This window comes from Pseudorasbora parva, chromosome 20 (assembly GCF_024679245.1).
Source record: "Pseudorasbora parva isolate DD20220531a chromosome 20, ASM2467924v1, whole genome shotgun sequence".
NCBI lineage: Eukaryota > Metazoa > Chordata > Actinopteri > Cypriniformes > Gobionidae > Pseudorasbora > Pseudorasbora parva.
This window is the reverse complement of record NC_090191.1, coordinates 20247240-20272544: the sequence shown is the minus strand read 5'-3', so window position 1 is coordinate 20272544 and position 25305 is coordinate 20247240. Positions and strand designations below refer to the sequence as shown.

Here is a 25305-nt window from a genome sequence, read left to right as displayed (position 1 = left end):
ATGAGCAAGAGACCTAATCCTAGCTGCTCCCGACGGGCTGGATGGTGCCTTACATGGCTGAAATCGCTGTCGGTGTATGAATAGGTGAATGTGAGGCGAAAATGTAAAGCACTTTGGATGGTCTTTTGAAAGCTCTACATAAATAAAGTCCATTACCCTTTCCTTTTTGTGTTTTAGAATCAATAAATCAAAATATCCATAAAAGCAAAATTGTATAAAATACCTTGCAGATACATTTTTTAGAATATAGTTTGAGACATGAGCACCCTCATTCAGCACAGAGGTGAACCAATTACCTCGGAACTCTGGGGAATGCCGGGCAAAATGATAACATAGCCGAATCTGATGGTCCGAATGCACTAGACAGGCCCCCAGAGACCATACAAGCAAGACCAGAGGGACAACAGATGTATCCGCAGTGGGGCAGCAAGGTGGAACACAGGGACCTGACTCAGAAGGCGTAATATCCCAAAGTGGGGTCTGAGTGTGCAGTGCAACACACACCTGGTTCCACTGTTGGGCAAGTGGATGCATGAGGAGGCCTCGTGTCCTCGAAGCGCATGCTGCTGCCCACTGGCAATCGAAAAGGGGTATGAGGGTGGCAAGGCATAGTGTAACAGATGGCAGCAGGGTGGAAGCACCAACTGGCCAGTGGGGCAGGATGTCTCTGTTCACCTCTGTCTGCTTCTGTGCAGCCTGTCACTGTGGGCAGCTCCTGCATTAGACCTGAATCAGTACTACACTTGTGCAACTCCTTAAGTGCCTTGGCCTAAACAAATCTGCTAGACAGCCATGGTGTACAGGGTGGAGGCAGGCTGTCCAGCGAAAAGCCTTGCCTTTAAGAATGGATGAGAACGTACAGGCCTTGGATGGGAGACACGGATTACCCCTCCAGGTGGCATTGCTTTTTGGACAGAATTGCATTATAACAGCGTGCTACACCAGGGGGATCTGCATGTACCCCATGGCCATCCAAACATCAGAATTAAGAGGCACCGGACCGGTTTCTGGCAAAATCCTCAGTGATCGACATCTGATCGTCCAGCAAACCCCCTAATAAAATGAACGGTCCTCCATGAGAAGGACCAGCGTGCTCCTCCAGAAGCTCTACAGCTTGCGGTTTGCCAGAGCTTTTCCCTAAAAGCATGCTTTTTTAGGGAAATAAGCTTTCTTTAATGTGCTGAAGCACACAAGGGAAACCTCAAAAGTGACTGACTGAAAGGGAACCAAGCCTATTTATATATGTTTAATATTAATATTTTTACAATAACTAGGACACATTTCTCAATAATAAAAATAAAATTTCAGCATTGCACAGTAGTTAATTTTCTTGTTCAAAATGCACTAGAACAACAAAAACCCTTAATTTAAATCATAGTTAATAATGAATATATGTTCCCCATAAGTTTTGCCCACTTTTGTATAGATGGTGATACAATTGAAAGACTAACACCTGTATAAGTGTCCAGCTTCATCTAATTGTTTTGATAGTTGTCAGTATTTCAATATGGTATTACTGTAGAAATGTAGCCAATTGCTTTCTTATTAATATTTGCATTATGTTAGGTTTTGAGTATGTAAAGAACATGTAAGATTGTAATTCTTCTAAAAATACATAACTTTTTGCATGGAGAAAGTGAGAAATTAATTAATGTAAGCTGAAATAAGTATTCAGTAACAAAGCAATGATAAATGATCCATAGTTTAGCCCACATAAACTGCTGTTGTGCTCACTGTGTGAAGAGATTTGAGAAAATGATGAGACATTTCCCCTAGCATTGATTAAAAAAAAATAACTGTAATACTATTTTCTGAAGAATATGCGAGTGCTTGCCTGAGCAAATCTCACTCCCACATTCTTGCCTTGCCAATGACCAAAAACTAAATTATATTCTGGTGGTAACTGACCGTATAGTGATCATGTATCCAGGAGTAGTGCCAAGAGAACTAATGAAGGAGCTAAGGACAGATACAGCCATGTAGGAGGTGAAACTCCGGGTACATACTGGCCCACGAGGACACTGGCCCAGAGACACAGATCTGCTGCCCTCTACTGGTGAGGGGGTTAAGACACAGCTGCAGTTGTGGAAAACCTGTGATAAAATGTAAATGAGAAGAAAATATATTATAGTATGTAAAAGAAGGCTTACAATACTTAGGTGCCTTGAATTTAGAAAAGAGTTTTAGGAAGAAAACAAAAATACATTTTTTAGATATGTACCGTATGTTTTCCTTGTCCAGTGGAGGTGGAGCATCCTGCCAAACAGGGTGACACATATGTAATGCCATTGTCAGAGCACACAGGATCCCATTCAGACGTAGAGCACGAACAGTCCTGGTTACACTGAGACATGAGTGAGCGCTCATCATAAGATGTATCAGGAGTCCTGAGGAGGAATTTTAAGATGTGTGTTTGTTTCCAGTTTGAAACACAATGGCCATATTCTGACCATGAGCCAATGTTGTCTTATAACAGTGGTTCTAAATTGTGTTCTCAATCCATTGGCTGAAATCAAAATCGTATACTTCCCTACTATATAGCAGGAGAAAAACAGTATGTGACAAAATAAGTAAATACTGTATGTCAGAATTCACAGTATCCATAAAAGAGTAGAGAAAACATACTCAAATGTTCTATTTCTGTATGTTTCAGTTGTGTATTCAGTTGTGGTTAGAATTATTGGCACCCCTTAAAAATAATCAAAGATTGCTGTAAAAATAAATCTCCATTGTTTATACATTTTGATCTTTCATTGAACATATTACAAAAATCTAACCCCCTAAGTAAAAGAAAGTGAAAGTGGGGGGTAAATCACATTATGAAATGAATGCTTTTCTCCAAAACACATCGGCCTTTATTCTTTGCACCCTTTAATTGAATACTTTTTGCATCCTCTTTTTGCAAAGATAACAGCTCTGAGTTTTCTTCTATAATGCCTGATGAGTTTCGAGAACACCTTACAAGAGAGCAGAGATTTCTGATTTCTTGTTAGTTGTTCTCCAGAGACCTTTCCTTCATACAGAATCTCTCCAGCTCCATGTTGGTACTTCTTCTCTTCCATTCATCCCACTCTTTTTCTATAGGGTTCAGGTTAGGAGACAGGGATTGTCATAGCAGAGGCTTCATTTAGTGCTCAGTGACACATTTTTGTGTTGATTTTGATCATTGTTCTGATGGAAGATTCAACCATGGCCCATTATTCGATTTCTAGGAGAAGCCATCAGGTTTATATTTCTTTTTTGTTTTTGTTTTAATCTGCTGGTATTTTCTAGAATCCATAATACCATGTATCTGAAAAAGATGTCTGGGAATTCCAGCAAAAATAAATACATTAATTAATTTATTAACTGAATATGCTGGAGTTTGTTTTTGGATGAGCGAGAAGGATTGTTTCTTGAAACCCTCCCAAACAACATGTGGTTGTGTAGGGTTTGTTTTATTTATTTAATTTTTTGTAGGTTTTCTGACCACACAACTCAACTATTTTAAAAAATAAAAATTAAGGGGTTCCATTAATTGTGGCCAACATGTTTTGGAGTAAAATATTTATTTCATATGTGAATTTCAACCCACTTTCTGTCAGACATAGACAAGGACATAGATGGATTAGTGCAAGTGCAAAGTTTAATAACAGAGGTAACGGACACAGGTGATACTTAGATGGATGGTGACACTCAGACGAAGGACGACTGAGGTGAAGACGATGATGATGGTGAAGACGAGGATGACAAAGGAGACGATGCCATTCAGCCATTCTCAGGCGTCTCGAAGGTATTCAAGGTTACGATGGTTGGTGATGAATTCAAATGGATGTTCTGCTCCCTTCAGCCAGTGTATCCATTCCTCCAAGGCGAGCTTGATCGCCAGGAGCTCCCGGTTGCCGATGTCATAGTTCTGCTCCGCCAGTTGGCAAATCCCAGGAAGCACTGCAGCTCCTTGATGGTGGTGGGCTGAGGCCAATGGGTGATGGTGTCCACCTTCCTCTGGTCCATCTTGACTCCATTGTTGTCTATGATGTACCCAAGAAACTGGACAGTGGAGACATGAAACTCACACTTCTTGAGCTTGAGATTAAAGGGATGGTCTTGGAGCTTTTGCAGGACTTGACAGATATGCTCTTCATGCTCCCTCAGGTCACTAGAATAGATGAGATAGATAGATAGATAGATAGATAGATAGATAGATAGATAGATAGATAGATAGATAGATAGATAGATAGATATAGACGATGACAAACTTGTTTAATCTTGTTTCATCCTGGAATGCTTGGTAAGCTGGGGGAATGGCCAAATTGACTTGAGTTTCAGGACTCTCTACTGAGGTGGACTGGACTGGTAATGATGAAGGAACTGACGATGATGATGGACCTTTTCGGCGAGGACGATGAATACAACGATCAAAGCAGTTCTCACCCCATTGCAGGATCTCTCCGGTGGACCAGTGGATATGTGGCTGGTGTAAGATAAGCCAGGGGCATCCCAGGATGATGTCCACAGTTGACTCCTCCAGCACCATGAACGTGATGGTTTCCTCACGCAGATGACCAAAGTGTGGGGGAGAAATGGTGGTGATTCTGAGGTCGACGGGACAACATTGACGTTGGACGGTTAACTTTTCGAGGGTTTGCTGACTGATGAAGTTTCCTGCCGACCCGGAGTCGATGAGGGCTTGTGCTGCAACAGATGAGTGAGAATTACAAACGAATACAGGCATCTTGGTACGGTTTGCCGTTAAAGAAGGTCGCACGGGGCAGGAGGTGATGCCATGTCCATCTCCCCCACAATACAGGCACAGATGTTGTGATATCCTGCGTTGGCGTTCGGTGGTGGTGAGATGGTATGAGTCGATCTGCATGGGTTCAGGTGCTGGAGGTGCGACAGCTGTTTGAGCGGGCGGAGGATCGGCAGCGGGTGAGGAGAGGCCACAGGCAGAGAACCGTTGAGACAGGCGGATAGTTTCCTGGCTGAGGACCTCCAAGACCATGGCATCCTCGTAGACTACAGTAAGTTGCTTGACATCAGCGTGGAGGCCGTGGCGAAAGGCGGTGACGAAGGCTGATTCATTCCATCCGCTCATACAGGCCAACGTGCGGAAACGCAATGCATAGGAACTCGCTGTCTCTCATTTGCCTTGGCGAATAGAAAACAGTTGATCATGGACAGAAAATTCAGTTTGTTGACCAAATACCTCTTTTAGATGAGTGCAGAAGGCGGTAGTTGCGCCGATGACGGGGGCATCCGCTTCCCATAGTGACTGTGCCCAATGAAGGGCTCGGCCTGAGAGTAATGAGATGATAAACGCCACCTGGCACCTGGCTCTTGCTGTGGAACAGATAGGAATTCGCTTCCATATACAGGGAACATTGCAAGAAAAACCCGCTGCAATCCTCCGCCGTGCCGCTGTAGGTAACTGGTCGGGCCATGGGACTTACGCAGGCAGTCGACGAAGTAGCGGTGCCGGTGTTGAAGGTGATGAAACGCTAGCATGGGTAGCGGTGGAGGGAATGTCATGAACCAGTGAGGACCGTACAGCGTGAACCAGTGTGGTGAAGTGGTCTGCGGTGCTGTCCCCGTCTGTGTCTGAAGAGCTCTGCATTTGGTCTGGTCTTCTGTCAGACACAGACGAGGACACAGATGGATTAGTGCAAGTGCAAAGTTTAATAACAAAGGACACAGGTGATACTTAGATGGGTGGTGACACTCAGACGAAGGACGATGGAGGTGAAGACGATGATGATGGTGAAGACAAGGATGACGAAGGAAACGAAGATGATGAAGACGATGAAGGTTTCAGTTGAGGGCTTCTATGAAGGACAGGTAGTCACGGGCAAGACCAGACGGTGAGTGTGAGGGTGAGGAGTGTTTAAGTAGTGTTTCTGGTGATGGTGCACAGGTGAATAGAATGCCGGTGATGGGGAACGAGTGGGTGTGGCAATGTCTGATCACTGTGCGGGCATGGCACTTTCAATTTTACTTCAATTAAAGGTTATATTTTAGCATTTTTTTATTTTAATGAAAGATTAAAAGGATTAACAATGCAGATTTAATTTTACAGCCACCTTTAATTATATTTACCAGAAGACAATAATTTTGAGCACAACTGTATCTGTATATTTATTGCTATTTCCCTGATGTCCATTTTCCCCATTTGTGGAATACATTGGATAAGCTGTATATGGTAGTGATTGTATCTTAATTGCAAAGAAATATAATAAATCTGGTCCATACAACTTGTGTTTTATTTTCTAAATTCTCTGAAGCCGCATAATAATTTTGTATGAAGAACATTGCATGTAACAATATATTTCTTTGTACAATAAGGAGAATGAGAAACTGCATAAAACCTAATTGGTTTTCCCCTATTGTCAAACAGCATATTTGAATGTGAGAAAGTGAATAAGATTTGAGAATTAGTGTAGTCCTTTTACAATATATCCCACATTTTGAGAACCACTGATTTACAGTTATACAAACATTTTACCCATTGTAGGACACAGTGAGCCCTGCCACAGGCAAATTGTCACACTTTGTGCCAAAATGTAGAAAGAGGAGAAGGAATGCAGAGAAGGAGGTGATGAAGGAGAGCTGAGCCCCTGCCACAACGCTCAACTTGTATCTTTTCATTAACAAACCGCCCAGGAATATTCCCACGGCAACCACAGGCAGGATTAGGACACCTGTGGGACATGACAGGTCTTTAGTTTCAATTAATTTCAAGCCTGATATGCTTCTCTGTGTGGGATAAGTTGTATACTTGGGTTTCTTGGCTTCGGTGTGACTGATGAATTTGCCCCAAAATACTGTAATTGAATATGACATATGGCCATTTGTCACTAACAAAAGTTAATGGAAGTCGATAAAATAGTTAAAGTTTTACATCAACATTCATGTTAAATCATGTTTTGATAAACTTTTGTCATGCTTTAAAGAAGTAATCTAATTTTGATGTGTTGACTAACATACTAAGTGGATTTAAACTAGATTTTTACTGTAGTGCGTTATTCAATATTAGTGTATGTTTAAAGTTAATATATTTGCATGTAAGTTTACTACAAATGAGTAATAACACATATTTAAACACATGACATACAATTTTCATAAGAAATGGCAATAAATGTTTGTCAATTGGACAGTATACTTCAACCATATTGTAAAGACAACAAGAAGTAATTCTAGTTCCCTTTCGGGGAACTCGAGCTGCGTCGAAACGCTGTGAGAACACCTCTGCGTTAATGCGTCGTGAAGCGCCTGTAGAACCATTCCATCGGAAAAAAGATCGATCGTCGGCGTGATGACGTCATCGACCGGAAGCTATAAAACGTCCGTGAAAACAAACAGGAACTAGCTTCTGAGCCTTCAGCAAGCGATCTGTGTGAACCTGTCTGTCTATTTGGTGTTTTTGTCTGTCTATTGAAAGAGTTTTTCCACCCTTTGTTAAATATTCCTTATATTTACAAAAAAGAGAAAATAAATAGATAGAGAAATGGCGAGTGAAAGCAGTCAGTTCAAGAGGTGTGTACATCCCTGCCCACGCTACATCACGAGTGGGGATACACACTCTCTTTGTGTTGCCTGCTTGGGAGCGCAGCATGCCCAGGCAGCCCTCGAGGGGGCTGCTTGCGAGCACTGTGAGCGTATGCCACTGAGAACGCTGCGCTCCCGCCGGGCACTCTTCGAGGAGGGTGCCTCGGCTCGTGTTCCCCGCGGCTCTGGTCCCGCTGCTGCCGAGGCAGAGCGGAGGCTGCAGTCGTGGGGTTCACAATTGGATGTTGCAGAGGGGTTTGAGACGGGCGCTGCCTTATCTCTGCCCTCACCTGCTCCATCCAGCGGTTCTTCTCGGGGCTTGGAAGCACGCATTGCGGTTTCTTCCCCCCCGAGAGAGCCGCCGGTGCTCCAACTATCCAGCTCCGAGGAGGTGGACGTTGAGAGCATCGCGACTGAAGATTCGCCACTTCAGTCCCCTGCGAGTGAGGAGCTCGTTGAGGTTCTAACGCGAGCCGTGGCCAGATTAAATATTGACTGGCCCGTAGAGAGATCTGAGGCAGGAAGGAAAAGATCTAGTAAATTAGATGAAAGATTCCTGCCCGCTCGCGCTTCAGAACCTCAGCGGCGGGGCCTGCCATTCTTCCATGATTTGCACACCGAGGTGGCAACATCATGGAGGAGACCGGCATCATACCGTGTGTTCAGCCCTCAGACTTCGGTCTACAGCAACATCATGGGGCTGAAGCACTACGGTTATGGGGCGATGCCAAAGGTAGAAGAGCCATCTCTCGCCTTCCTCGGCATCGTCCCTAAAGGCCCCGACTTTGCCCACCAGACCATTAAAAACAACGTCGGCAATGGTGGGCAAAGCGTACTCGGCGGCAGGTCAGGCTGCTGCATGCCTGCATACCATGGCTATAATGCAGGCTTATCAGGCTGACCTGCTCAGGGACTTAGATGGACGTGATGAAGTGGGGGGTGATGTCATAAATGAGCTAAGAACAGCAGCTGATCTAACTCTCCGGGCCACCAAAGAGACGGCCAGATGTGTTGGCCGCTCTATGGCAGCATTGGTGGCTACGGAGAGACATTTATGGCTCAACCCCACTGAAATCAAGGAGAGGGAGAAAAGCTTCCTGCTCGACGCGCCGCTGTCTCCTGGTGGCCTTTTCGGTGACGCAGTACATACTGTCACCGAGAGGTTCCAGGAGTCAAAGAAACAAGCTGCGGCGCTAAAGCAGTTTCTCCCTCTCCGGGTCCAGGTCCCTGGGGCTGCCGCTGACATCAGGCAGCCCAAGCCGAGTACGAGCTCCGCTCACAGGGCACAACAAAAACAGAGCGTCGCCGCTCGAGCTCCCCCTCAGCGCGGGGACGAGGGGCGGCGCTCTCAGGCGAGGCCTTCGAGGGGCAGGGCTGATCTGCGGACAGTCCTGATCGCCAAGAAGGCCTCGTCGAAGCGTTCCTGACGCCAGAAGCGTCAGGACGCTGAGGGTGGTTCCCCCCATAGGGAAGCGGTGTTTACCCCTGCTAACGGTACCCGCTTCCCTACGGCACCCTCGGGGGGCCGCGCTGCCAACCCCGCCGCAATGCCGGGGCGCAGTCGGTCTCCGCGGGCCACCCGAGGGTGGTCCGCACCCCCTCCGGGGGGTCCCCGAGCAGTCAAGTCAGTCGTTCCCTGCCGGTCCGCCGCTTCAGGGCACTGTATTTGTTGCTCAAAATACACCAGAGGCCAGCCTTGAGAGGCTGGTTCCCTTAGTAGATTTTCTAGACGAATGGAAACGTCTATCAAATATATCTCGTTGGGTCCTGCAGATAGTAGAAAGGGGGTACGCCATTCAATTCAAGAGTCGGCCACCTCCTTTCTGCGGTGTCCTACCTACAGAGGTGGGCCCGGAGCAGGCTCTGGTAATGGCACAGGAAGTAGAGACACTCCTGCAAAAAGGGGCTATAGAGAGGGTTCCCCCTCCCAGCAGGGAGTCTGGCTTTTACAGCCGTTACTTCATCGTGCCGAAGAAGGATGGGGGCTTACGCCCGATATTAGATCTGCGGCTATTGAATCGCTCGGTGGCCAAGCTCAAATTCAAGATGCTTACACTCAGACAGATTGTAGCGCAGGTCAGATCGGAGGATTGGTTTGTCACCATAGACCTCAAAGATGCGTATTTTCATGTCTCCATCCTTCCACATCACAGGAAGTTCCTGAGGTTTGCCTTCGGGGGAGAGGCATACCAATATCGTGTACTTCCCTTCGGTCTAGCACTGTCACCCCGCACGTTCACCAAGTGTGTGGATGCAGCTCTGGCGCCGCTGCGTCTACAGGGCATCCGCATACTGAACTATATCGACGACTGGCTGATTCTAGCGAATACAGAGCAGATGGCGGTTCAGCATCGAGATGCTGTTCTCGCCCATATGTCGAAGCTGGGGTTGAGGCTGAACGCCAAGAAGAGTGTGCTTTCTCCGGCTCAGAGAACCACTTTTCTAGGTGTGAACTGGGATTCGGTAATTATGCGGGCGCAATTATCGCCAACACGCATAGCATCGATCCTGGCAGCCGCCAAAGAACAGAAGCTAGGCCGAGCCGTCACTGTGAAACGGTTCCAGAAACTGTTAGGTCTCATGGCAGCAGCGTCCAACGTGATACCTTTTGGCCTACTGTACATGAGGCCACTGCAGTGGTGGCTCAAAACAAAAGGGTTCTCCCCGGGGGGAAATCCGCTCCGCACGATCAAAGTCACGCGGCGATGCCTACGTGCTCTGGTCATGTGGAAAAACCCGGGGTTTTTATCTCAGGGTCCCGTGTTGGGGGCTCATGTTCGTCGCGTAACGCTAACGACAGACGCCTCTCTCACGGGCTGGGGGGCGACCATGAGTGGTCGCTCATCCCAGGGTCTATGGCAGGAACATCAGCGGCACTGGCACATAAATCGGCTAGAGATGCTCGCAGTGTTTCTTGCATTGAAACAGTTCCTGCCCGACCTCAGGGGCCACCATGTACTAGTCAGAACAGACAACACGTCCGTGGTGGCCTATATAAATCACCAGGGGGGTCTGAGGTCTCGTCCGTTGGACAAATTGGCACATCGGATCCTCCTGTGGGCCCAAGGGAAATTGCTGTCAATCAGGGCAGTATATATCCCGGGGGCCCTGAATCAGGAAGCAGACAGCCTGTCGAGACAGGGGCCGAGGCCCGGGGACTGGAGACTCCACCCAGAGGTGGTGGAGCTCCTTTGGAAGGTTTATGGGAAGGCAGAGATAGACCTGTTCGCTTCGGCGGAGAATTCTCACTGCCCGCAGTGGTTTTCTCTGACCCATCCGGCCCCGCTGGGGCTGGATGCCATGGTACAGGAGTGGCCGAGGCTGCCTCTGTACGCCTTCCCCCCGATTGTCTTGCTTCCAGGAGTTCTGGAGAGGGTACGCCGGGACGGGGCCCAGGTACTTCTAGTGGCTCCGAACTGGCCGACCCGAGTATGGTTTTCGGACCTAATATCTCTCCTGGTAGGCTCTCCAATGGAGATTCCGATCAGGAGGGATCTACTCTCTCAGGCGGGCGGGAGATTCCTGCACCCACGCCCGGAGATGTGGAAACTGTGGGCCTGGCCTCTGAGGGGGCTAGGCTCATAGAGGAAGGTCTCTCGACCGAGGTCGTGGAGACCATCCTACACTCCAGAGCTCCGTCCACAAGGAAGCTGTACGCTTTGAAATGGAGACTTTTCTCAGCTTGGTGCAGAGAACGCCAGTGGGATCCAGTTAACTGCCCGGTTGGTACAGTGCTGGAGTTCCTGCAGGAGAGGTTCTCTGCAGGGTTGACCCCCTCCACACTTAAGGTGTACGTGGCGGCCTTGGGTGCCTTCCACGTCCCTTGCAGTGGAGTGTCTTTGGGAAGACACCCTCTAATTACACGCTTCCTTCGTGGCACATTAAGGTTGAGGCCAGTTATGCACTCGAGGGTCCCAGCATGGGACTTGGCCATTGTTTTGAGGGGCTTGTCCGGACCTCCGTTCGAACCTCTGGAGGAGGTTTCGGATAAGTTCCTCACCTTAAAAACTATCTTCCTTTTGGCCATTTCATCTCTTAAAAGGATAGGAGATATTCAGTCCCTGTCAGTAGGGCCCTCATGTCTAGAGTTTGCGCCAGGGATGGTGAAAGCATTTCTGCATCCCAGGCCGGGTTATGTCCCCAAGGTTCCTACGAGCCCACGGGGCCCCATCACTCTACAAGCCTTCTGTCCTCCTCCATTTATGACGTCAGACCAGGAAAGGTTAAATCTGCTGTGCCCTGTGAGGGCACTGGATACTTATGTCCACAGAGCTGCCCTGTGGAGAAAATCAGAACAATTGTTTGTTTGCTTTGGACCCCCTAAGAAAGGGGCTCCAGTATCCAAGCAGAGGATGAGCAAGTGGGTGGTCGAGGCCATCTCACTTGCTTATGAAGCTACCGGGCAGCCATCTCCACTGGCTGTCCGGGCGCACTTAACCAGGGGTATGGCTGCTTCTAAAGCACTCTTGTCGGGGGCTTCCCTCCACGATATGCCGGATGGTCGTCTCCTTCTACCTTCGTCAGGTTCTATGAACTAGACCTGGCATCTACAGTAGGGGCACAGGTACTCTCGTAACCGTGTGCGCTTCGGCTTCACACATACGAGACACTTGGTCCTATGGCGATGTGGGTATAAGCGTTCTCACAGCGTTTCGACGCAGCTCGAGTTCCCCGAAAGGGAACGTCTCAGGTTACGTATGTAACCCTAGTTCCCTGAGGGAACGAGACGCTGCGTCGCTTTGCCATACTCCCGGCGTGTCCGTGATCACTTACTTCAGGCTTTATCAGAAGTTAGTTCCTGTTTGTTTTCACGGACGTTTTATAGCTTCCGGTCGATGACGTCATCACGCCGACGATCGATCTTTTTTCCGATGGAATGGTTCTACAGGCGCTTCACGACGCATTAACGCAGAGGCATTCTCACAGTGTTTCGACGCAGCGTCTCGTTCCCTCAGGGAACTAGGGTTACATACGTAACCTGAGACGTTTTATATTCTATCTGTATTATAGTTTATTTTTTATGTTTTTATGTAATTTATTTATTATTGAATATATATATATATATATATATATATATATATATATATATATATATATATATATATATATATATATGTTAAATATAAATCTACTACATTGACATAGATTTCTAAATGGTTGTTCATAATCACAATTAGGCACATACACGGAACAAAACAATGAACAACCTGGACATTTACTAAGGATAAGACACTTTTACATGAAAGACTTCTTACCAATAAGGAAGTTTGCTCTTGATGCAGATTGGCCAAACTGTTGCTCCATGTATTTGGCTTTGAAGGTGAGCAGTCCGATGAAAGAGTTGAACTTCAAAACAGTCCCGCACAGCAACAGGAAGTATGCTGGAGTGCACAGTAGTCTTTTCAGGGAAGGCAAGAATCCTTACCATTTACAAGACAGAGTACAGAGAATGAAGTCAGCTTTTCCTAAAGATTTGCATAGATGTTAAGCTTCATTAAAATGGTATCATCTTTAAGACCTTTCTTATAAAATTTGAATGCATCCTATTATTAACATGAATGTGTTATTGTAAGAGAAAAAGGCACATGAATAGGAAAACAAATAGTTCAAACAATACTGCATTTATTAAAATGGTGGAAGGAAGTTGCCTTTTGCAATGTCGGACAGGTTCATTGAGTGTGTGGTTAGTTGGACAGGTTGCTCTTTGTTTTCCTGATCCACGGTTGAGTTTTCCTTCCCTTCCTCTCCTTGTTTGGTTAAAGACCTGGGCATGAACCAAAAAGGAACACCAGCAAGTACTAATATGGCAGATGACACAAAGAAGCCCAGCCACCAAGCGCCCACCCAGCGTGCATCCTGTGGTGTGATGGTTACACTGTCTGCAGGAGAATGGGGAAAAAAGTATACAATATTTAGACTACACAATGTCATTCTCAGGGAAAATCAATTTAATCACTGGGAACAAAGTCTCCATTTTAGTCATTATTTGCTAGCAGCCAGACTACAAGTAAAGCTGCACCTACATTTCAACTAACTTTCAGTCGAGTATTAGTAAATTGTCTGCTTAATGTAAGCCCTCCTGTTCAAACCACCCACTCCCAGCAGGACTCGAACCCTGGTCCACCAGCATGAGAGTCGGACACTCTAACAAGGAGGATAAAGGCTGCAACCGCTAGCGTCAGTCCAATGAACAATATGATTGTCTAAATATTTTTATTTTATTTTATTTTTTTATAAGAAATCAGAATGTAACTGCTCTGAAACAAGCTTATAACAAGAAGAAAAAAACTAACATTGTAATATCAAATAGCATGGTTTTACTTCATATTAGCTCTCTTTAACCATAATTATTGTGCATTTACACCAATTGTGCATAACATTACGAAGGTGAAGTGAATAACACTGATTATCTCTTCATCATGGCACCTGTTAGTGGGTGGGATATATTTGGCAGCAAGTGAACATTTCGTTCTCAAATTTTATGTATTAGCAGGAAAAGCAGGAAAAATAGGCAAGCATGTTTGATTTTAGGGAGTTTGACAAGGGACACATTGTGGTGGCTAGACATGTGGATCAGAGCTCTTGTGGGGTGTTCCTGGTCTGCAGTTGTCAATTGTAAAAATGTTCATAAATATGGGAAGAAAGGAGGCGGACGTTCAACAACTTTTAATGAAATAAATTATGTAATAAATTATCAAATAAATGTAAACAAAACGAAAGTAACGTGGGCAGCCCCTCACGGAGGACTGCCCGCACACACATACCTAAGCATAAACAAAACTCAACATAAAGTCCAGGCCTGGTCCTCTCTCATCTTCCACTGTCTTTGCTACACCTTTTATACTCCTGTCACTCCGTCGTGAGACGAGACCGTTGTGGCACACAGCTGGCGCTCATTATCACTTGCCACCGGCCCGCTCTCACGGTCCATCGCCTCGCTGCTTGCCACATAAATATCTATCAAAAGTGGTCCAAGGAAAGAACAGTGCTGAAACGGTGACAGGGTCATGGGTGGCCAAGGCTTATTGATGCAGGTAGGGAGTGAAGCTGACCCGTGTGGTCCGATCAAACAGACGAGCTACTGTAATTAAAATTGCTCAAGAAGTTAATGCTGGCTCTGGTAGAAAGGTGTCAGAATACACAGTGCATCATAGTTTGTTGCATATGGGGCTGCATAGCCTCAGACCAGTCAGAGTGCCCATGCTGACCCCTGTCTATCACTGAAAGTGGCAACAGTGGGCACGTGAGCATCAGAACTGGACCACTAAGCAATGGAAGAAGGTGGCCTCATCGGATTAATCATGGTCCCTTTACATCACATGAATGGCGTGGCTTAACTGGGGAGCACAAGGCACCAGGATGCACTATGGGAAGAGGGCAAACCGACGGGGGCAGTGGGATGCTTTGGGCAAAGTTCTGCTGGGAAACCTTGGTTCCTTACATCCATGTGGATGCTACTTTGACATGTACCACCTACCTAAGCATTGCTGCAGACCATGTACACCCTTTCATGGAAAGGGTGGAAGGGTGGTTTTCATGGAAACATTATTCCCTGGTGGCTCTTTCATCAGGATAATGTGCCCTGCCAAAAAGCAAAAATGGTTCAGGAATGGTTTGAGGAGGACAAAAATGGGTTTGAGGTGTTGACTTGATGTCCAAAGTCCCCAGATCTCAATAAAATTGAGTATTTGTGGGATGTTCTGAACAAACAAGAGGCCCCACTTGGCATCTTACAGGACTTTCAGGGTCTGCTGCTAACATCATTGGTGCCAGATACCACAGCACACCTTCAGGGGTCTAGTGGAGTCCATGCCTCGAAAGGTCGAGGCTGTTTTGTCACCAAAAGGGGGACCAAAACAATATTAGGTCATAATGTTATGCATGATCGGTGTATATTCTACAATGAAACGTTATGCAATGAACTTTATATTAGGTGGCCTTAAATACTATGTACTTACATCAAAAAATAAGTACAATGTACTTACTGTGTTCAAATTGTATTGCAAAACATCTTTGCTGATATTGAGGTGGGATACGGGTAGAGTTAGGGACAGGTGTGGTGGTGTGGGTAAGTTTAAGGTTAGGGTTAGGTGTAATGGAAGTGCCAACTGTGTAATTAGAAATGTAAGTACAGAAATTAATTACAGACGTAATTACATGCAGGTATTTTTTTAAATGTAAGCACAATGTAAAAACATGTATGCACACAATAAGTGCATTGTATCAAATGATTAATTACAATGTTACTACATAATACTTAAGGCCACCTAATATAAAGTGGGGTCCATATAGGACGTTCTGCAAAACTCTCACTAGGTTGGGATGCAGGTAGGTTGAAGAGATGCTTTAGGGATGGTGTATGGACAATAATGTAATTACATATGTAATAACAAGCAGAACATATAATTACATTGTAACTGCAATGCATACACACAGTACTGGTGAAACGAATTAAACTGGATGCTTACCAACACTGACAAATCCAATATCCACATACAGTCTGGCACACATGGAGCCCAGTATGAATCCAAACATGGGACCCAGCAGCATAATAGTCTGAAGACATGCTAAACATCAGAACAGAGTCTTTTAATTAATCATTCCGCCATAAAACATTGCTCTTCCCTTGTGAAAATGGTGTACATTGTGGCATACTTATAAAAAGAGTAATTAACAGAAATAATATACTTTAGCAGAATATACTTAAGTGTGAACTGAATTTAATGTTTCTGGACACTTAATTGTTAATTGCAGTTTAATGAAAATGTAAGAAAACTCTCTTTATGTACATTTGCAGCAAGTTGATTTTTATTCAGTACAGTTTTTTTTTTAAATATACTTATATTTTATTATTTTACTTATATGAAATATGTCAAGTGCACATTCAGCACAAGGGCTCATATTTTCATAATGCAGATATAATATTTTGTTGTGCTGATGTAAATTATACTTCTATATTGTAACACAACAGAGTTTGACCTGTAGTAAAAAAAAGAAAAGAAAAAAAGACATTCAAATGTTACTTACAAATGTAAAATGCTGAGTTTTCTGCTTTTGCAAAGTCATCAATATAAGATATGCCGAGCGGTGTGACTGGAGTCTCTCCGATTCCTCTGAGTGCATTACCCAAGAAAACATAGATCCACATACTAGATTCAGGGTCCTTCACACAATCTAAGGTTAAAATATAGAAATCAAGTCAACTCTTGAAAGAAAACTATATGTTGCAATTTTTTTAAGAAAATATGAGTGGTGAGTTTCATCTAACACTTATTCAAATACTGAAACCATACAGGTTCTTCTTTTCTTATACTAAGGGGCTGTTAAATGCTTTAATTCTGATTGGTTGATGGATGTTGTGTTCACAGCTAAAAAAAAAGATCCATGCAAGTCTTGACCGTATTACAGTTCCGTACCACGCTTTCAGTTATTTCAAAAGTCCTTATATCCTACATCACAATTGAACTGCAGTATGCTATTAGTAAACACCGCAATGCCACCCATGCTGCTGGGAGAAGCATTTAGATCAATAGGTAAAAAATATTTTCTACATACTTTCCTCTAAATTACAAAAAGTACACACACAAAATTACGGCAAGAAAACGTCTTGTGTTGCTCATGAAACTATGGTTCCCTGAGAAAAGGGAACAAGATACAGCATCAAATCTGGCAATCATATTGGCCAGCAACAGCCCATGACATCACTTCCTATGAACAGGAAGTATTCAAGGAGCTCCTAGATGTCATCCGCTTCTTGTATGAAGGGACTGTTCAGCAGGCAGCCCAGAAGCATCCCAGTGAGAACCTGAGAATACCTGGCATCTGACACCCAAAGCATGGAGCTCTGTGAGCGAAGCGTTTTATACCTAGACAACTCTGATAAGATTCTACTGTCGATGCCTCACCTGCCACAAGATAGTTCACAAATGTCTTATCAATGGGTGGCATCAACATATATCTGTACTTACACATCTGCTCGACATTCACATAGTTATCATGCTGAGGTCGATGGTTGCGGGTCAAATACAGATTCTTTCATGCCTTCTTGATCTCAGAATGGAAATCCAGAAGGAACAGACGGCTCGCGGGAGCTGGAGGGTTATAACCAGAAAGAAACCGTTCGTCAACTCGGCTGCAAGGAGTTTCTTCCCTCATGCACTCCCATTGTAGTGGGAGTCTAGTAGAAGAGTGTTCCGTAACTCCCAGCAGCTCAGAACTTGTGGGACAGCGAGGCTGAGAGGGCTCAGATGACTCATACTCCTCAACCTCTGCAGACATCTCCTGCTCTTCTGGGATCCCCACGATCTTAATTTCCTCTTTGCCTTAGTGCAAGCAGGGCCTGAGACGTCGGGTCCAGAAGTCTGTCCCTCTCCCCTTGAGAAAAGGGACTAGATAGAGCAGAGCTTCCTCAGTGGAAAACACTCTCAGTTTACACACAAAGTCCCACTCAAATTGTGTGTCATTGGCTGTCAAAAACCTTGGACACAGATTCACACTTATAATTCTCAGCAATCATGATATTATACCAGTAATCGCTTCAAACAAATAGTCCCTCAAGACAAAGACCTTGCCACTAGCAACTTCTGAAAATTAGTTGGCAACAGTGGAGCAGACTTTTCTGGAAAGTTTGCTTTGGAAAGCTGTTACAAACTCCTGAAACAAAACTCCAAACAAGCTTCATTTTATGTTGAAATTACATCAAACCAGTTCACTTGAAAAAATATCAGGGCATGAAGTCTATCAGGCTATGTGGTATTGTAAATGTAAACCAGTTACCTGTTCCAATGTTATTAGAAGGCTTAATGTGTGCACTTGAGTAATCGCTTGGAACCATGGGATACTGACAAGGAGCTATACTGACAGTCTTGTTTAAAGAGCCTTGTATTGCAGAGTCATACTTGTACCTGTAGGAGGATAAACGACAAAGAGAAAGAAAGAAACATGAGTAACTTTATAAGAAATGATCAACTAAGCCAACTGTGTATAATAATAATAATAATAATATGTATGTATTAATGAATATACCGCCCCATGAAAAAGTGTGGCAGTCCAGTGAGAGCCGAGCCAATGGCCATGAGGAAACAGCCCATTCCTATGAGCCGTGGCCTGTGCAGTCTCGCCCCAAAATGACTAACCACTGCCAGAAAGAGCAGGTTACCTGCAGAAAAGCATTTCGAGAACAACCAATGAATTAAGACAATGAAAATACACAAAACATATTTAGAAGCATATTTATTTTTATCATGAAATGGACAACCAACTTCACAGCTCATTGAAAAAACTGCCTGTGCTAACATTACTGCAAACATTATACATTGTCTCATTTTGTACAATTCGTTACAATTTCAAAATAAAATGCCCAGCTAGTGGAGCTTAAAGCCACTGATCAGTGGTTAAAGCATGTTCAGTTTTATTTGAAACAGATGAACATGAAACTGACATTTTCTTACGTTGGTTGTTATTTGCATCATGGAAGTTTGGCAATTAAATGTCTGGAGGACGGCCCAAAAAAGTGTTTCAAAACAACATACGACCTACATTAAAACCCTATACCCTAAACCGACCCAACATATAGTGTTAAAACAATATGGGCCCTATTTTAACGATCTGAAACGCAAGTGTCAAAGCGCGAAGCGCAAGTAACTTTGTGGACGGGTGTCGACGCTGTTGCTATTTTCCCGGCGGGATAAATGACTCTTGCGCCCGGCGCAAATCTAAAATGGGTTGGTCTGAAGTAGCTTCATTATTCATAGGTGTGGTTTGGGCGTAACGTGAATAAACCAATCAGAGCATCATCCAACATTCCCTTTTAAAGCAGGTGCGCAAGTTCCATTATGGGTTGCTATTATTATGACGTATTTACCAGGCGCACGCCAGGAGCGGTTCACAGCCGAGGAAACTGATGTTCTTGTAAGAGCAGTGAAAGACAGATGTCCTCATATACATATATGTCTATAATATATTTGCTATTGGGCAAACAGGTCTGATCTTTAATTAGTATAATTAGCCTGAATAATTTGTAAGCTAGATTTATGCCTATTTTTTCACATCTTCGTGGCACACCACAATGATTTCCGTCATCTCATGTGTTAATTTTTTTTTTAGTGTAACAATTTATGATTTGCAAAAATAACTGTTGCATCTGTGTAGATTACATGAGCAAAGTGTATGCGCATTGTGCACGCTATACATCATGGTAAAGCATGCGCCCTTAAGATAGCATAATGAACAATGCGCAACGCGCCACTGACTTTAGACTAGGTTTTTTCTGGTCAGTGGCGCAATTGTTTAATGGAACAGCAAAATAGCACCAGGGATTGTTTGCGCCGAAACACGCCTCTTTTTTTGCGCTGAACCGCCCAGGGAGCGCAAGTTCATTCACTAGTTTAGTGACGTGCTTCTGTGGAGGGAAAAGCGCGCTTTGCGCAGGTGCAAAATAGGTATGACACATGCGTCGGTGTACAAAGTCAAGTCTTGCTTGTTTACCTAATGTAAACATATTACTTGTGTTACTTTACAAATCATGCACTATGGTAAAAGTGGTCTGATGTCATAACATAGTATTTGGAAAACCACATGAAAATAAGTCTTTATCAATCAATAATTTGCCCCATAAATCATAATTTGTGTAAAAATACAAGTTATTGGTGTTTTACTGACACTAGTGTTTATTTCAGCTAGAAATTGCAGTGAATTTTATATAGCTAGAGCACATTTTTGAAATTTGCAAAAATGTAGGTCCTGATTTTTCATGAGCCTATGTTGGTAGTTTGGACAAAAAAAATGGCAGAGTATGAAAAAAGCCATAATAAGATTGCCCATCCAATGTGACTTCCATGAATGTTTTACAACATTATACAACAAATAAAATGTTGAAGTACTTATATACTTAAATAACTCGAAATCTATTTTTATTTTATTTTTTTTACTCTGAAAGTAATTTTTGCAATGAATGGGCAATTTTTGTTGAGCCAAATTGGGATCCTTCTACAAACCCATTTCAAAACTTCCATCAATGAGGCCCACAGCAGAACTGGAAAGATCAAATCTCCTCTCAATCTGAGTAATGGTGCTTTTCATGTAGGTTCCACACAGAGTTTTGGAGAAGAAGGCGAAGGAGAGGGCCACAATAAAAATCTTGAAGAAAAGTTACAATAGAAATATAAATGATTATCCAGACTAGTGAGAAATACTTCGGACAGTACTTAAATTATCTTTATTCACATTAAGAACTGATTTAAATGATCACATACATTATGTGGTATAAAAAAAATGTTCACCCACATTCAATAAAGTACAGGTACCTTTAGACTTGAATAGCAGGAGTCCTTTGGGGCCTCTTTCTCTGGAATGCAGAGGTCTTGTTGGCTGATTGGCTTTCCATTGTCCTCTGGCTCAGACATTTTGCTGTCATGATATAATCAAACAATTATATATTTAGTCAAGCTTTAACTTAATTAATTACATTGTATTCAGATTTTTCTGCATTTCAGTTAATTTAGGCATTGAGATTAAACTTTTGATTGTTACTCTCTTATGTGTCTGAATTTATCAGTTGCTTTAATCCTTATCTCTGTGTATTTTGCACAAAATTTTATTCAGTGCTCTGTAAAACCAAACTGAGTGTACGGTGTGATATTGCGACATTACACCCCTTCAAGAAAGGCATGGCAGTTGGATGGAGAAGGTTTCAGGGAGGACAGGAATCAGGCAGAGGGATGTAATGAAAGGATGCCCAGGTTGTGCAGATGTTGGTGTAATCCAGGGAATGGCCTTGAGCAGGAATGGCCTGGTTGCGCTCCAGGTCACTGCCAGAAAGATGTCCAATGGTGGTGTTTTTAAAGGGAGGAGCCATGGTGGTGAGTGTTTCCACTCCAACCTGGGGACAAGCAGAGTTGACAAAGTCGATGGAGGTGGACATACAGAGAGCTGAAGGAGCGACACTGAAGATCCACAGCAACGACACCCAGAGATGAAATCAGGATACTGGAGGGCTGTGGTGGAGCTGGAACGACAAACAGAGTCTTAGGGGTGAGAGGCCGGAGAGCAGCAAATGGCCCGCGAATTTGTGGTGAAGTGATGCTGTGTCAGGTAGAGCCGATGGTCTGAAGGGAGTTTGGCGGAGCTGAAAGCTCGATGGTCGATGTTGGAGTTGAGGGAGAAACGAGCTAAGGCAAAGGAGTCAGGGCAATGGGCTAAGGTGGCACGACGGGATCTGAGACCAGGGTTGGAGCCACGTGATCTCCATGCCTAGGAGAAGATGGCTCACAGCTGGCCCCAGGTGTGGTCAGGCCACTGAAAGGAGACTGATGAAGAACTGAGGGGCTGATGAGAGCCAGCAAGAGTTGGGTAGCAGGCATGGCTAAGGGCTGGAGAAGGAACTAAGGAGGAACAGAGTGTATGGCAAAAAAAAAAAAAAAAAATATATATATATATATATATATATATATATATATATATATATATATATATATATATATATATATATATATTGGTTGGGAAAAGTCCGGCAAGGAGGTTGGAGATGAAGGCTGGGTTGAAAACAGACAGAATCGAAAATCACTGTTCATAGTTCGGGCCAGAAATTGACTTTCAGTGGCTAGAGTATGCATGGGGCTCCATCTATCCCCGAATTCCTCATGAACTCTCTTGGTAGCTGGTTCAGCCGGGTCGCACACCTGGTTAGACACAAAAGGCTCCTGCTCAAAGGGCAATGTTTAGCTCAGCTGTTCCTTTAATCACTGGCTTCCACATCATGTCGCTCATGTTGTCGCCCCTTGCCTTCTGGTGGTTCCTGGCTGAGCACTGGGAGGGGGACAGGTGTCGTCGTTGTCGGGTTTGACGGCAAAATGCAATCCACATGATGTGCAGCACCCACTTCACGAATGCAGAGAACCAATGTGTTGAGTCTATCAAAGAAGAATGAACAAAGGCAGTTGTCCGGGAAGCTGGACTGATGTGCTATGTCAAGGAATTCTGTCAAATGTGCCCCAGAGGAGCAATTTCCCTGCTCAAGGTACAATAACAGGAACAAGGGAGAGTCCGTGGTGATGGGGAAAACACAAAAATACTGATACGAAAAAAAATTAAAAATCTAAACAAAACTGCAATCTTTATATAGAACACTTATGTTTTGTATACTTATGACTTGTATTGTGTCAGTCTTCTGTCATGGCTGTATTGCATACAAAGGCATGAAAACAAAGATGACAGGTTCAAATGGTATTTAATATTTATCCATAGGTCAAATCCACAAGATTACAAGCAGGTACACACAATAATGTTGATGTACATTCACATGTACAGTATAGAGGAGACTGGACAAAGGTTAACTGAAGACAAAGGGATTAAATAGACAGACAAACGTTGCGATTGACAGTTGACACAGGTGAACGTGTTAATGAATCGAATAAGTGACGGGAAATGGTGCAAACTACATTTTATATATTTTTTTAACATAAATGTGTAAAACAAATAGTACTTTTTAATTGTGTAATTTTTCCAGAGACATTTTATTTAGTATGAGTTTGTTACTTTATTATTGATGTATTTTTTCTGCCCCCTGCGCTGCTCTTTAAAGGGGTGATGAATTGAGAAATCAACTTTCCCTTGAGCTTTTGATATAAAAAGGTCATTGTTATATACAAATATCCTGTAAGTTTCAGAGCTGAAAAAATCCTTGTTAGTCAAAGAAAAGCTTTTATAGACACCAGGCCCAGCAAATGATCGTGTGCTTCATTACACCGCCTCTACTGAATAATAAGCACGTCTAATTCAGTAGCCCCCCCCCCCCCCCCCCCCCCGACTCATGGAGCCATTCGGATCACGCTAGCCAGCAGCAATAAACATGCTGAAGAAGGTAGCAACATATTGCACTATTCCTTGTTGTGGCAGAACACAGTCGCTGTATAAGCTTCCTACGGATCCTAATATTAGGAATGTGTGATATTTATTTTTAATGAGGCTCTAGCTCACATGGGGAAGACATATCTGTGTTTGCTTCATTTCACTTTGAAATCGTTTGTAAAAAAGTCTCAGATCAAGTTGGTCTTGCAGACATATTGAGATTAAAACACAATGCTGTGCCTTCTATATTGGATACATGTATGCACATTCCGGCATCAAATATAGCAGCCCCACTTTATATTAGGTAAGTACTATGTATTTACATCAAAAAATAAGTGCAATGTACTTACTGTGTTCAAATTGTATTGCAAAACACCTTTGCTGATATTGAGGTGGGATACGGGTAAAGTTAGAGACAGGTGTGGTGGTGTGGGTCAGTTTAAGGGTAGGGTTAGGTGTAAGGGAAGTGGCAACTGTGTAATTACAAATGTAACTACAGAAATTAATCACAGACATAAATTACATGCAAAATGTAAGTACAATGTAAAAACATGTATGTACATAATAAGTTCATTGTATCAAATGATTAATTACAATGTTAGTACAGTAGTTTAGGTAACCTAATATAAAGTGGGTCCAATATAGATCACCCATGTCTCTACTTGCGACATACACAGTCTGACTTTACAAAATGCATTATACAAATAATTATGATAAATAAATGATAATAAAAAGATTTATTTACTAGCCTTTACCTAACTTTCTAAATCATTTGCACTGTTGCACATTAATCTGAACATGAAATAAGATTAAAATAAATGTATGTACATAAAAATAAATTCCTCAATAACAAGAAGTTGTGAGTCAAATCCAAGTTTAATGGCCAGTGTCTTAAATTTTAAAAACAGTTATTAAGTTATTGTAAACGTAATATAAACTTAAAAGGAATTTAAAAAAAATGTCACTCATAACTTACCTTGTATTTAAATTTTCAGAAAGACTGAAATGTTCCAATTTTTGGAGCAAGCAAAGGCTAGCTTCTGTTCTATTGCCCCATCTCCTAAATATTTGAAGGTGAAACAAATACAAAAACTACTACTACTACTACTACTACTAATAATAATAATAATAATAATAATAATAATAATAATAATAATAATAATAATACTACATTTAAAATAATAAAAAACAAACAAGGAAAAGCCAACCATATGAAACAGAGAATGACTTTTTTTTTACTGTTTTCATGACTTACTCAGATAATCCTCTCAGAATTAGTTCGGTTTAATTTTCCCCTCCCAGTCAGAAGCCCTTCCACCAGCCATTCAGCTAAGGCAAAAAAAAGTTAGGGGGTTCTGAGAAAACAAAGGGATCAAGAGAAACAAATATGCCAAATTGTGCTGTATCTGACATGGGTACGGGCAGTATCCATCTTGGAGAGAAAACGTGTTTCTGGGTCTCTACAAAAGCCAGCTCATCCAGACAAAAGCTCTGCACATTTCTATTCCAACAACGTTCCAGCTCAAGAGACACCAACAGCTCAACACATGCTGCTTAAAGAGAGTGGTTTTGCTCCAAGAAAACTCAGAACATGATATTTTAAAGCCTTCATTCTCGTGTATACAAACCCAATTCCAAAAAAGTTGGGACACATTACAAATTGGGAATGAAAAAGCAATGCAATGTTTACAAATCTCATAAACTTATTTTTTATACACAATACAATATAGATATACAATTTGAAATGTAATGCCAATTTTGGCTAATTTTGGATTTCATGAGAGCTACACATTCCAAAATAGTTGGGACAGGTAGCAATAAGAGACAGGAAAAGTTAAATGTACATATAAGGAACAGTTGGAGGACCAATTTGCTACTTACTAGGTAAATTGGCAACACGACTGGGTATAAATAGAGTGGCAGTGTTTCTTAGAA

At 43.2% G+C, this 25305-nt stretch overlaps 1 protein-coding gene across 6 annotated transcripts in view; it reads right to left on the bottom strand.

Annotated features, from left to right (window-relative positions):
* The window catches only part of slco1e1 (solute carrier organic anion transporter family, member 1E1), a 32633-nt gene extending 7832 nt beyond the window's left edge, over positions 1-24801 (bottom strand). For 2 of the 6 annotated variants that reach the window (XR_010899729.1, XM_067428528.1), the window contains exons 1-12: positions 24626-24801; positions 20829-20931; positions 20520-20661; positions 18550-18682; positions 18301-18428; positions 16552-16698; positions 15993-16091; positions 13173-13403; positions 12780-12944; positions 6482-6677; positions 2222-2387; positions 1909-2093 (exon numbers count right to left, since the gene is read on the bottom strand). Coding sequence is in view for 4 of the 6 variants with exons in the window: in XM_067428528.1 (XP_067284629.1) it covers positions 1909-2093; positions 2222-2387; positions 6482-6677; positions 12780-12944; positions 13173-13403; positions 15993-16091; positions 16552-16698; positions 18301-18428; positions 18550-18682; positions 20520-20661; positions 20829-20927 (1691 nt within the window). In the remaining 2 variants the exon portion in view is untranslated. Of the gene's footprint in view, positions 1-1908; positions 2094-2221; positions 2388-6481; positions 6678-12779; positions 12945-13172; positions 13404-15992; positions 16092-16551; positions 16699-18300; positions 18429-18549; positions 18683-20519; positions 20662-20828; positions 21404-24346; positions 24444-24625 lie in introns of those variants that run through there. The other 4 variants (XM_067428529.1, XR_010899730.1, XM_067428530.1 and 1 more) reach the window with 4 other exon arrangements.
* Between the last annotated feature and the right edge of the window lie 504 nt (positions 24802-25305).